This window comes from Trichosurus vulpecula, chromosome 1 (genome assembly GCF_011100635.1).
Source record: "Trichosurus vulpecula isolate mTriVul1 chromosome 1, mTriVul1.pri, whole genome shotgun sequence".
NCBI lineage: Eukaryota > Metazoa > Chordata > Mammalia > Diprotodontia > Phalangeridae > Trichosurus > Trichosurus vulpecula.
The window spans coordinates 430,713,974-430,728,902 of NC_050573.1; the positions used below are offsets into that span (position 1 = coordinate 430,713,974).

The 14,929-nt window shown below is 35.6% G+C and overlaps 1 protein-coding gene across 1 annotated transcript in view; it reads left to right on the forward strand.

The window, feature by feature from the left end:
• The window catches only part of CWC27 (CWC27 spliceosome associated cyclophilin), a 270,179-nt gene that overhangs the window by 36,645 nt on the left and 218,605 nt on the right, over positions 1–14,929 (forward strand). Inside the window, exon 10 of the mRNA XM_036742097.1 lies at positions 632–786. Within this exon, the coding sequence (XP_036597992.1) occupies positions 632–786 (155 nt within the window). The remainder of the gene's footprint in view (positions 1–631; positions 787–14,929) is intronic.

The following is a 14,929-nucleotide window of genomic DNA, read 5'->3' on the forward strand; positions in this document are numbered from 1 at the left end:
ATGTAAATTAATTTTGTAATATTAAATTAAGTGTCCATGGTTAGATATTTTACATAAAGTATTTGAAAAATATATGTGAGAAATAATAGCTTCAGTGTTTTTTCTTTAGGCTATTATTCCACTTGAATACACATAGTTTTGTATTATAGGTTTGTCACTCAGGAGTGTATTAAGATTTAAGTTTTAAAAATAGGTTGGTGATGACTACATGACTAAAAACCTTTAAAAGTCATTTTTCTTTTAATATATGAATAGGCAAGGCACTTTAAATCAATGAAATGCAGCTATTTAACAAGTAGAGAATTATTATGTACCAGAGCAGAAAGTATAAATTATATATTCTTAGAAGGCAGAATCTATTTCTTTTTTTCTTTTGTATCATTCATCCACGGTTCCTGGCACAGTGATGCCATCATAATAGATCAGTGAATATTTGTTAAATGAATGAACATGTGTTTTGTGGCCACCAATGAAACACCATAAGCCTGTATTCATTACTGGATTACAGGATTCCTGGAGAAATGTTATATAATGTATATAGGAAATGACCAGTTTGTAAAATATTTATCTTTTTTCTCAGTGGTTGTTGAGATAATTGTTACCTAGACAGATATTAAATTTTATTCTCTAGAATGAAGATGAATATGAAGAAGATGAAGATGATAGTGATGAAAAGAATCTAATGAAAGAACGAATTGCCAAAAAATTGAAAAAGGATAGAAGTGAAACTGTTAAATCTGCTAAAGGAATAGATAAAGAAATAGAGAAGAAATCAGCTAGCCGCAGGTGAGTCAAACATGTTTATGATTTCAGTATATTTTTTAAAAACTCCTCTCTTTTTCGCTGATAACATTTTAAAATAAAGCTGAATGCATTGCAGCTATAATGAAAAATCTTATTTAAAGATTGGTCATTCTTTGATTTGCCTGTGTACATGTGTGTATAATCTTGCCGCCTGCGGCTGTGGTGCCAAAATGGTGGAAATGGCCAGAGATGGCCGAATGCCCTGGAAAGTGAAAAGAAAAACACAAAACACTGGCCAGGGGAGAGAGTAAAGAACAGCTCCATTTATTTAACTGAGGGACAGGGCTTATATACCTTTTAGGCAAGCAGAATCAACAAATCCACAGGTGAGGCATTTGTATAATGCATGACTTCCTCTTGCTTTTGTTCCCCTTTTGCTGTAAACAATATTGTGTTAATAGCGCACAGGTAGTATTTAGTATATGTGTGCCCTGGGGGTTTTGGAGAGAGGACATGTGTACTGAGGAGGCTTGAAGAGTCTTCATCCTGGGCAGCACAGCATGCCAAGATGGGGGATAGAGAGTCCACGTGTGCCAAGTTATCAGCCCAAGGGCAAGAACAGGCCTCTGGCCTGTATCTTATCCCAGAATGGACTTTCTCAGAGCTGGCCCTCTACGTAATCTCAATGAAAATATATATATGTTGTATTAATTTAGTGCTTGTGCACTACATGTCAGTCAGTCAATAAATATTTATTAAACACTTCATCCCACACAATGCAAAGTTAAGACCAAAGACCAAGACCAACCCCACCCCCCCCCCCCCCAAAAAAAACCCCTTGTTACAAATAAGAATATCTGAGCAAAATAAAGCCACCCAGTGGCCTTATGTGGAAAGACATAAGGTGGGACTGTCTTGTTTACTTGTATTTGTGGCGCTAGTGCTTAACATGGTACCTGGAAACATCATCTGCTTGATAAATGTTCTTCCATTCCATTCCATATATCCCATTCAATCTTGGTCTAAGTTAGCTGGTTTTTGAATCCTTGGGGGTAGGCATAAATAGAAATGGAAGTCCCAAGCAGTGATGAAATAGCTATAGTCCCTTTGCCTGAAAGTGTATCCTTCACATAGACTTAATCATATAATCTGCAGAAATTCACAAGAATCTATGTAACTCTTGACAATCTTATGTTCAAATGTACTCCTTCATATCAGCCAGGAGGGAGAAAAGCTAGCTATTGATATATGATCTGAAATTTCATAAACTGTGCTAAATTCAGAGAATTTTTGAGTCCCAAGTCTTAGTTGTCTGGACTTTCTGCAACTTTTCTTCCAATGAAGTAGTTAACTGCTTTCCCCAGTTCCCCACCACCATCCCAGTCAGAGTCAGTCATTTTTTTTTTAAGGTTTTTGACTTTTGGCACTTTGGTAAGGAAAGAAATGGTAACTTCTTAACCAAAACTCTTAAAATGTTGACATCAGCAAATATTTATTAGGCTTGTTTCAGTCATACTGCTGAATGCTGGGGATATAGATACAAAGAATAAAACGCTCCCTGCTCAGAAAGTGCTTATATTTTCCTGTGGGTAGAGAGAGGGAAACAAGAAGTGTATAAGTGTATATAGAATAAATAGAAAGAAAACAAGTATAAGTAAATACAAAGCACTTAAATGTAAGGTAGCTTTGGAGGGTGGGCACTAGCAGTTGGGGAAATGAGGGAAAGCTTTATGGAAAAGATGGTGCTTAAGCTGAGTCTTAAAAGAAGGGGGACCATATATAAAGCAAGAGGTAAGGAGGGCATGCATTGTAGGCATGAGTGACAGGAGAAGGAATATCATGTGTGATGAACAGACAGGCCAGTTTGTTTTGATATCAGAGTGTGGAAAGGGGGTGGGCTTAGAGGGAAAAATCATAAATCAATAAAAATCATTCATTGAGTTTAAGTTGTGGAGTTTAATTTCTGTTGAGCTTCTAATGTCTCTCAGCATATGCCGAAATGTCTCCCATACATATGCCATGATACACATGCACGAGCATGCAACACACACACACACACACACACACACACACACAACTATACAGAACTATAGAAATCCATAATAAATTTGTTCTAATAGGGTGATTCCAGCTACTTTTTCCAAGTCTGCATCCAAACTAGCATCTAAGCAATCAAATAATTAATTGTCTCCTGAGCTCTATAGGGAGAAATTGGGTTTTCATAGATAGTTTACTTTCTTAGATAATTGAGTTTTAGATTTCCTTTCCCGTCGTCAGTATATAAAACTGTTCTCTTCTCATCTGTTCTAGATTCTCTCGCCAATATCCATTTGACTCCTTTGTTCTAGATGTACTCATTCACAATTTATTGTGAGCCCTGACCATTGACTGAATTTACCTTCTTCTGGGATCAAGACATACCACGTTTGTAATAGGCATTTCTCTAGGAAAAGGTCATGGTTCTGAATTTCTAATAATCCAAAAAGCTTTCTTTAATCTAAGGTCATGGTTCTGAATTTCTAATAATCCAAAAAGCTTTCTTTAATCTATTTTGTAATTTCTACCATTTGAGTTCCTGTGTCTTGGAGGTTCCACTTGATTGTCTACATTTGTATAACCAGTTTCTCAATTATATTGCACACCAACCAGGGCCAGCTGCCTGCTGTTCACATTTTCTAAAACTCCAGTTCACAACTAACCCACTTACTGATTCCATCAGAATCTCTGGGACCTTGTCCTTTGTTTCAGTGCATAGGCCCAGTGGCCTGGGGAAGCTCATTGACTAGACACAGCTACTAATTAGCTCATGAAAAACTCAGAATCCTCTTATACTTCTCTCTCTCTCTCTCTCTGTTCTCTGTCTGTATCTCTCTGTCTCCCACTTCCCCCTCCCCCGCCCCCCCATTTAGAGTCATCTGGTTGTGAAATTCCACTTCTGACAACAAGTGCTCTGACTGGACTCCTGATTTTGCAGGAGATTTAGAACATATGCAAATTTAAATAAAAGTAAAAGTTATTTTACTTAAAGTGAGAGTGCATGAAGTCTACAAATTAAGAGTACTTATTACCACATCTTTGGAATGGTAGATCTATATAGCTTCTCAGCTCCAGGATTCAACATTGTAATCTCTGGATGGATGTTTTATACCCATTCTTACATGTGCCAAGATTGGGGGGAGGGTGGACTTCAACTTCAGGAATTCCTCAATTTATACTGTACTAGGGCAGACCATGCTCCATGCCCAGAATGAATTCCTCCCTCATGCCCGCTTCTTAGAATCCCTTGCTTTCTTCAAAGATCAACTGAAATGCTCCTTCTCACATGAGGTCTTCCCTGATCCCCTTCAACTCTTCTCTACCTCCAACCAGCTGCTTATTCCTCCTTTCTGAATTTGCTTTTTAATTGTTTTGCATATATTTTGCATGTGCATAAGATCTGGAACATCCTAGCCATTTAGTTAATGCTTTTTGGAAGTAATTAGGGGGTGGGGATGGGATGGGGATGGAAGACAGATCTGAGAGAAGAGGGGTAGAAAATGCCCTAGCCTGACATAGTATTTTCTTACACATTTTCCTTTTTCTCTTCTAGCCTCTTATTTACAACAAAGAAGGGGATAGATTAAGAGAACGAATCTGATCATCACTAGAAATTTGTAATGGAAGTGGTCTGTTACTATTCCTCTTCACCAAGCCCCAACCCCAGTCTCTTGTACTTTCTTTTTTTCCTCTCTAATTCTATCCGTCTTCTTTCCCTATCCTACTTGTATCTTCATTGAGGGTGTGTGTGTGTGTGTGTGTGTGTGTGTGTGTGTGTGTGTGTGTGTGTGTGTTCATTCCTCCTTTATCTGGTTCACATAAGAGGGAGGTCATGAGATGCCCATTCCTCTCTTTCCTCCATGTTTGTGTGCTTCTCTTCTTTCATTCCTGATTTCTACAAAATAGTAAGATCTCCCCCATTTGTTTTCTAGTATATTCCTTTGTCTCTCACCATATCTTATTTCTTCCAGCCTCATTACAGGCATTCGTGTTGGTTTCCTGAGTAGACCATCTCCCTTCCTGAGCTGGTTTCTCTTACCTGTATTCTCCCTGACTTTTCTGGTAAAGCCCCTCCACCTACCACCCTTGGCTTCTTTGTACTTTTTTTAGACACTCCTGGACTAGATGTAGAAGCTTATTTCTACTGCCTTTCAGATTTCTTTTTGGTACCTTTTTCAGATGCTTGCTATAGTTTGTGTGGGAGAACTTGGCTTCTCTGTGACCCTTCATGTTGCCATCTTAATTTGGTATCACTTCTCTTAGAGAAGTTTAGCCAATACAAAACAGTTGTCATATTTAGGAGGTGTAAAGAATCCTGAAACTGCCTCACCTGGGCAAATACTTAAACTCCATGAGAAACTGGGGGACATGATAGTCAAAGGCAGCACCAGTTAGGATATTTGCTCGTTTTTAGACCTTCCGGAGAACAGTGATTGAAGATTCCAAGAAGTAATGTCTCCTCACAAAATAGGAAAAGCAGTTGAGAAAATGAACCTTCAGATAGCTTGGCATGACATCCTGCTAAGATCATTTTAAGTTCTCAGTGAAATTGTAATAATTCAAAAGTTTGGTCTAATCATTAATCCATCAACAAGCGTTTTTAAAAGTGTGTAATTTTACTAGGCACTGGGCTAAGCACCAAGGATACAAAGAAAAAGTAGTCCCTGTCCTTAAAGATCTTACTTCTTAAGCAGGGGAAAAGCCATGTATATAGTTATGTGCAAGATAGTACACTAGTAAAAATCAAATGACTTAAAAAAGCATATTTTCCAGGCTAAGACATGCAGCTGCATGTGCAGCCTGTTGTGTTAGTATGTTAAAAATAGCTAACAGCTATATTTTGAATAAACCCTGTAGGTAGACAATGAATTTGACCTAAAATTTTTTAGAATAATGAATTTAGACTGTATCACATTTGGGAAACTTTGCAGCTCTTTCCATGAACCTCAACTATTTGTTGCTGCTGCTGCTGCTGCTGCTTCAAAACCTTACCTCTTTAAAACTTCTCCTGTTGATTCAAAATTATTACAAATTATTGAATACCATGATTTCAGAATAGTACAAATTACAGATGATCCTTAAGATAATAGAAAGATGTATAGTAACTATGAGGTAGCTACAGCATTTTATTAACACTGGCTTCTTCATAGAAAGTAGTATGACTCAAAGATATGTATGTAGATAAATTTGATTATGTATATGATAATAACATGCATGACCATAACAGCACTTGAAAATGGGAGAGACAACAGATGGATAATCTGAGTACTATATTGGAACTCCAAAGACAGTAAAACAGCCAGAGGAAACCTGATTTATTGGGTGGATCTTTTATGAAGGATTTGTAAAAAAAAAAAAAAAAGACTTTAATAAGAAGTATGCAGGATGAGAAAGGCCTGGAGGAGTTGGGATTTGTATCATTTGAGGGAAGACTCATAGCATTGAAGTCATAGTGCCATCTAAAGAAATATAAATAGAATTCTTTACTTCTCCAGTGATAATTTAAGCAAGTTAACAGAACCTTGGTTTTGTAAGTATATTCATATAAGAAACTTCATCTCAAAATGCATTTTCTCTGCCATGTTTACCTAAAATCGATCCTGTGTTAAATAATTCAACATGACAGTTTGAGTTTATAGAGTTTAATAGTAAAATGGCCCCCAGTATTCATGGCCATATCCACAATACTAAGTACAAGAATTCTGGAATTTGTTAATATCTTGAATACAGTCCATTATGCTAAGACTATGTTTGCTTCTGTTATTATTTATAAAGGATGATTTTGTTTCCAAGCAGGCTCACAGAAGACTGTTCTATAATGCTGATTTTTCTGTAAGATTGCATTTATTCTGTTATTTTTGATTACTGCTTAAACTTCTCCATTTTAAAAATAGAACACAAAAGTCAAATTAATCATGTGATATAAAATTTATTGGAAAACAAAAATTTAGAAAAAATTTTGATAAAAACATGATTTTTACTTACAATAAATCGTTACTTTCTTTGAAATTCCTAAACTTTATATTTTTGCAAAAATTGTACATTTAGTATAGAGCTTTCTAGCTAGGCTAAATTTTCCATCAGGTCTAGTTAAACTTATTTTTGAACATACAGCCCATAAAGGTACCTGGTTTAAAGAGCTACTGCTTTGCTGCTTTTCAAATGTGTTCATTTTTATTGAGTGAATGTAAATAGAACAAAATGACCTGTCAAGGTTGTTCTACTTCACCTCCCTTTAAAAAATAGCATTTTGGGTTGTGGAGGCCAGAGTCTGGCCATGGAGCACAGTTCTTATGAGACACAGGGGTAAATACTTTGTTCAGGGTAGGGCTCCCTAGAACTTGATTTCCAGTTGATATGAAGCAGTGTGTCAAAATGAGCCTTCTCATATCACCAATGGAAATTGTGTTATTACAGCGTAGAATTTTCTTAAACCCAGGATTGGGGAAAGAAGGCTGCATTGGGATTCAAGAGTCTTAAATTTAGATTCCAGCTCCGCCATTTACTGGTTTTGCAAAACCTTAGGTAAATCACTTCACCTCCAGTTTCCTTGTGTAAAATGAGAGCTTTGTCCTAGATAACCTACAAAGACCTTTCTTTACAATGTAATAATTTTAGGAAAGGATCACTCCCTTCTAGGAGGAGCAAGTCTCTTCATCTTACTGTACTTCCTTTTCCTCATGTTATAAAATGAGGTCATTGGAGTGGATGATTGTTTTCAGTCTTAACATTCTGTGATTCTGCAGTTTCTTAAATACAAAGTGCATTTTGTTCAATGAAAATAGATGGCCAAATAGATCATACTGAAACTTCTTCAAAACTAGTTCACCTTTGATGTAAAACCGAATATTAAAAAATTCATCCCTACAAGATTATTTCGGGGCAGCTAGGTTACGCAGTGAATAGAGTTCCAGGTCTGAATTCAGAAGTCTTTCTTTTTAAGTTCAACTCTGGCCTCAAGACATTAACTAGTTGTGTTACCCCGGTCAAGTCACTTAACTCTGTGTGCCTCAGTTCTTTATCTCCAAAATGAGCTGGAGAAAGAAATGGCAAACCATTCCCACATCTTTGCCAAGAAAACCCCAAATGGGGTCACAAAGAACCTGGCACAACTGAAACAACTGAACAACAAATCTATCCTTTGATAGTTGTTTGAATAAATAGAAGTAGGTCTGTATAACTTTCAATTGATACTCTTCATTGTATAACTTACAACATCCAAACTTCTTAGTAGACCAGTTCTTTTGAAATTCTTTCTACTTAGGTGAACAGTTTAAGTGATATAAAATATGTGTTGCTTAGTATTTTCTTGGATGGTAATTGCATGTATGTGATACACACACACACACACACACACACACACACATATGCTCAAGTATTTATTTAGGCTTTTCCTCTACATTACTGGTTCTCTTTTTCCTATTTTGTAAGCAGTAAGCTTTACTCGTTTTGTATTGTAGTTTCATTCTTTAAAGAGACTCCTGAATTTAAGAGCACTTTGTTTTATGCAAGGCTAAGCTTCAAAGGGGAAATTTCTCTTGTCAGCTCTTCCTTCTTGCTTAATTTGCTCCGTGGTTGGCTTTTAAGTTTGAGATTGTGTTCAGAACTGTGTTCATTTTTAAGACAAATTGTCAGAACCCACTTATATATATGAATGGTGAAAGAACTTAACATTTATTCTCCTTTTAAGTATTTCAAAGCTTTTCTTCACTCTCTTCCTGCTATTTAAACAAAATAAAGGAAAAACAAAACAGTATTTGAGGATTATGGGGAAAGCAGTAAGTTTCAAAGGGAAGATGATGGTCTTGTCTCTTCATCTTATTAATTTATCATCTAATGTCTTTCATTATTTATTTTTCAGTAATATCAATAATTAGGTTTTTTTTTTTTGAGTATGCTTACTTTATGACAGTTTTAGCTTCTTGAATCCACCTTTGGTAAAATTAAATCTCTCTTCTCTTTTTCCCCAATCTGTAGACATACTTGGTTTCAAAAATATGGGAGAGGGGAAAAAAGGGAATATATGAGAATGTTATAAAGGGGTAAGTCATTTGGCCATTCCAAAATGAATTAAAATAACTATTGATGCCAGTCAAATAAATTAGCTGTGTGAAATGAGTATATATTCCAGATGAGTGCATGTGTCACATATTTCTCATTTAGGTGTATTTGAAGCATTCTCTCTTCTTTGATTATTTTCTTCTTGTTACTATAGTATTGTCTATTTTGAATAGAACTGGTGGGGACCTCACTAACTTTCCATCACTTTGGGCAGGGGGCCATGCAAAGTTTATCTTCAGTGATAGTCTATGGTACTCTTCCAATTGGTGAAGAAACATCTGGAATCCATTATAGCTGTTCACTCAGGATGATGTTTAAATCTACAAGTACACTAAATGAGTATTTACATGATTGAAATGGGGAATGGTATTAATAATGTAATTTTTCAATAAATTTATAGACAAGTCAAGTTTTCCTCTAATAACTTATCCTCAATAGCTTTTTCTTTTTCCTACTGAAGGTTACATAGTAAGTTGGGTGTAAAAACCTACAAGTGACAGATAACTTTTTCTGTTTTGTGACTTTTTCCCTAATTACTCTTTCTTAATTCATTGAATCAGTCTTTTTTTTTTAATAGGGTTTGAGAAATGTACTATATGTAAAAGAAGAATTTAGTCATATATTTAAATATCCTTAAGAGACAGGAAATCTTTTCTGCTCTGTGTAATACCAGTTAGGTAATTAGTGGGAGGGGAGGGAAGAGAAAATTTGCATTATATTAGATTTCCTTCAGTGTAAGGTGTCAGAGTCTTAGTAGAAGATATTTAAATAGATTACTCCTTATTAGTTTGGGAATTGCAACTTGTTTTTTTGCAGCCGTTTCTGAATGCACTAAATCTTTTAAAATTCTTAAAGAAAAGTATCATTTTTTTTATCCTGTAGGTGGAGCTCATCTGCTATAATTTTTTTAAGAAGTAAATCAATTCCAATTCCTTCCCTGCCTCTTTTATCTTTGTCTTGGTATTTAGCTATTTGACAGATACTTTGCTGGGCAGCAAGATGTGTCAAGATGCTCTAATGACAGAATAAATAGTAAGAACATATAAAATACTGTGATGGAAAAAAACATTATGGGAGCACTTTTTGTCTGTCTCATCATCATTGCAGGAGAAGTTAGTTTCTGTTACGTTTAAAACATTTTTCAGAAGAACAGCAAGAAGTAGCCCTTTGATTTCAAGTGAGATTTCAACAGGTTTGTTTTTTTCCTCACTTGTGACTTCTCCTTTGTTTTCTTCAAAATCCACTGTAAATCAAAGAGACTTTAACCTTCTAATCATTAAATATTTGGTATTAATCTTGTAATGGCAAAGATATGAACCCTGGAGTCTTGGACAGCTTCCAATGTGGTTATAATTATATTCTGCCCAGGGGTCGTTTTCTTCCTGTCATTTTCAATTGGATATAACACTGTTTATTTCTTGTTTGGACCAGTTCTGTTGGTTGACACTGTTTAATGGAATTTGTATTTTCAACCACATATGAATTATTTTAGACTGACCAACAAGTGCAAAATGACTTACTGGAGTGGTTATTCCAGGAATCTGGAAAGCAGTATTGTTATAAAATATGGGCATTGAAGTAGAGGTTAAGATCTCCCAAGAAATTGGATTGAACCTAAAATTATGAAGCAAGAAATAATAAATAGCCATAAGTAATGTTTTCATACCTCCAGAGGCTTGGATAAGCACCCAGAAATGCTGTTGCTAATTTTAACCTCTTAGGTCTGCCTACTTTGGATGTGAAATATGAGTACAGGGTTTCTTGCAAGACTTCTGTGCTTTCTTCCCTGTATTTCTTGGCTTTCTCAGAAAAGAGAATAGACCCTCACGTGGTGCTTTCTTTTATAATTGTCCTCACTTCATTATCAGACTTAAGACGTAAAGATGTATCTGAAACTACAAACTCTCCGTGATTGTGGAGATTAGGGTAGTTCCTGCAGAAGAGTGAAATCCACAAACTTTCAAACTAATTTTACTCATTAGAATCATCCCCCGCTTTTCTTCCAATTCCTCCCAGATCCCCATGCAAACTCACAAAACTAGAATTAGAACTGAAGAAATGAATTGACCCCCGAATGCCCCCATTACTCTTAAGACTATCCAATGGAATGGTTGTAGATCTCCTTTTTTTAATATGTTTCCTCATTGGAAATTCTGTACACCAATGAAATCATAGCTCCCTATTCCCACTCCCCTGAAGGCTTATTTGGATACTTTTTGAAATTTATAATATACTGTGTATCTTAATATGGTTTTTGTGAGGATTGAATTAGATATCATGTGTAAAACACTTTTCAAACCTTAAATTGATGTAATTATTATGTACAGTAAAATCATACCCTTGTAGCACCCACATTACTACTAAAAAAGGGTTTTTAAAAAATCATTCTGCATCTTAAATGTAATCTGCCCTGAAAGGAGCAATCATATTTGAGAAATTTAATTCTTTAAAGTGAAAGGCTCATTGTTACTTTATCTTTAGGATAGTTCCTGGTTTGAGGCATTAGTCTTGGGTTGTTGGTATACTGTATGAATTCAATTGTGAATTTCACCTGAAACTAGCTACTGCATAAAGTATTCATGCCTGCCTGGGCCACCCAGTATGTGCATCTTCTTCTTGGTGACACATAACTGATAAGCTGAGGCCAGATGCAGTATGTTTATTTTTGGTGTCTCTAGTCTCTCTGCTTCTTTTACCTTCCCTCTCTTCTGTCAGGTACCCAGGGCTGTTCTGCTTCCCATCCCTTTTTCTATCAAAACAAGAAAGGGTTGGCTATCTTGTAAGCTTTGTCTGGGACTCCTGCACACCTTTGCATTAACTCTTCCAGGTGCTTTGCATTTTGATTTCTGACAGTAATGAACATGTGAAGTAAAACGACTGGTCCTTCTGCTTGCCCATAGTGCTACTGTATGAGTCTGGTTCTGAAGGCAAAGACCTCATTAAATAGTTTTAAGGTACCAGAAGAGCTAGATTAGGGGGAAAAAGTAGTGAGTACTTGAGCTGTCTATTTCTCCAGACCTTTTTGTTAAATCTTATTTCTGTTCTGTCCCATGCCCTCAGACTTCTAGATGTCAGGGATTCTAATTGGTCTCCTGGCCTCAAGTTTCTCCTCTCTTTAATTCATTCTCCATGCAGGTGTCAAAATGGTTTTCCTAAAGCACAGAACTGACCACATCATTCCCATATCAGTAAACTCCAGAGAATCCCCATCCCCTCTAGGATCAAAAATAAACTCCTCTGTTAGTCTTTTAAAGCCCTTCATAGCCTAACCCAAGCCCACTTTTCCAGCCTTTTTATGTATTACTCTTTTACCTGCACTCTATAGTTCTGCCAAACTGACTCTCTTGTTTTTGTTCACAAATAACACGAGATTTCCTGCCTCTGGCTGTGGAATGTCCTGTCTTATGAGTTATCCTCTTAGAAGCCTGAATTTCTTTCAAGGATCAATTGAAGCATCACCTTGTACACCAACTCTTTCTAGATTGTACCCAGCTCCTATTGCCCTCTCTCTGAAAATAACCTTTTTAAAAATTTGGTATATATTCTATATGTATTCAGTTGCATACATGTTGTTTCCCTCAGTAGAATGTCAGTTCCTAGAGGGCAGGGAAGGACTGTTTCAGTTATGTTTTTATATCCCTAGGGCTTAGCATAGTACCTGACTGAATATCAAGCACTATGTTGGAGAGGTAGGATTGTAAAACAAGTTCTGCCTCAGGACACACACGCTAGCTATGTGATGGGCAAATTACTTAATGTCTCAGTGTTCCAGGCAGCTCTTTGCAAATCTCACTTAAGTTACAGAAAAGTCACTGACAAACATTGAATATTCCCAACACTGTTAAAATCACAGACCTCATACCCCATCCTCACTCTCTCAGTAGTATAATAAATAACTCCATCTTACTATCATATTTAATTTCTTAGATCCAGAAATATTAGTCTTATTTTAAAGCAAATAAGCATATTATTATAAGATACTTATAAACTTCATCACAGGATGTTAAGTATACATGTGCATTGCATAGTATCTTGTTAAACATTTTAGCCTAAAAGATATTGTATTTGGTGTACTTGGATGAGTGTTAAAGTTTGTGACTCAGATTTTTTTCCTTTAATTTTTAGATTGCTATGTATGTAATATTTGTGATTTTGTTTATATTTGTAATTAGTAGTACAATTTTTAATAACTTTTTTATCTTTTCATTCTAATTTTCATAGATCCACAGATAATTTGAGGAAAAACCAGATGCTTTTTTTTTCTATATCCAGTTATATCTGTTCATCAATATGTAATTTAGTTGACTATGAATTTGTCTGCTTTGTATTTTGGAATTGGTGGAATTCATTTAGCCATTTATTTCAAAACTTATCAAATTTAAACATTCTTGAATTCATTATGTACTGACAGGTGTTCTTGTTTCTACTAAGATGTCCTTTTTCTGAAACAAAAGCAGTTTTTAAGTGTTATATAAATTGAGGCTGCCAATTTGCTTCCTTTAAATGTGCACTTTCAATTTATTCAAGAAATTAAATAGTTCAAAAGTATGTACCCAAAATGCGTGAAGTACAATTTGCTCTTAGTCATATATTTTATTTTCTCGTGTTTTTTAAAGAATGTTTTCTTAACTTGAAATTCTTCACAGTGATTTCTTCTTGACAGCTTCTTCCTATCCACATAGACTTTTTACTGTAGCTATCTTAATTATTTGTATTTATTAATTTTTTTATAAGTTTATTATAAGTTATCTTAATTATTTGTATTTATTAACTTTTATGTTAATTAGTGTGATGTTTGACTGTCAGTACTACTTCTGCTGCTATTGCTGTTGTTTGTCCTTCATTCTCTAAGAAGACCATGACATCAGGGGGTGATGCCATTAGCAAAACATACCAAACATAAGTACTGTTGGTTTTAACATAAAACTGAATTACAGGATTTTTTCTTGGCTTAACTTGAAAGCATCTAAGAAGTATCATCTAAGAACAAAGTCTAGAGTGTTACAAGTAATATAGTTCAACCTGTGGCTACTTGGTAAAACTCAGTATAGTTTTAAATAACATTTACAATAATGTCCTTGTCTAGTCAGCTGGGGAAAAGGATGCTTTGCTAACAGTGAAGGTACATTTACTGTGTTGGAAGGTAAGAATGTGTAATACCCAATATACAATCAGGCTTGTTAAGACAAAAGTGGTAAGCACAATATCATTTAACCCCTAAATCCGTTTTGCCTGTATTTACATATATTGACATTTTAATTAGGGTCCTGCAGGTTCTTTTACAGTTATTTCATGTTTATGTTTGTATGTTTTGTCTCCCTAAAGAGATTATAAAACACTTGAGGCCAGTGATTTTTGTCTTATCAGTCTCTCTAGCCTTCATAGTATCTAATCAACGCTATGTATAATTGAATTGAATTAAGACTTTTAAATATGATGTGGGAAGTATTGACTAATTCAGATGAATTTGCAACCAGAGGAAACTTTGTCTGAATTTCTGAAATGACTCAATTTTAAACTACATTTCCTGCTGTTATAGAGGAGGCATTTAGCTTCTTGCTAACAGTCATTTGTTGGTGGGGCCACAGTTGCTTCATTCTAAGAGACCTCCTTTGGCAGCAGCCCCCAAAGCTATGGCTGTAATGCCTTGGGGAGGGTAGGACATGCCCAGAAGGACTATTAGTGCAGCTAGGGAATGAACAAGACCTCACTTTGAATATTTTTGCCACTGCTTGCTTTTACTCCCTGGAGCTACCATAACTGTTCAGGCATATGGTCTGTGCCTCTAGTAGCAGAGGAGGACACAGAAGTTAGAAATCAAATCAACAGGTATTCATTAAGCACCTGCTGTTTCCTCTCAAAAAAAAAAGAAGGAAAAAGCAGTCCTTGACCTCTAGTTGCTTGCAAAATATCACTGGGGAGAAAAACAACCAACTTAAACAAATAGAAAACAGTACAACTAACTAAAAATTGTGTGGAGCAAAACATAAGTATTCCGCATTCATCTATACTACATCGAAGAGAAAGATCAGGGTGGGCTGGAGTAGCTGGGGAAGTTTTCGTATAGAAATTGAAACTTAAACTGATC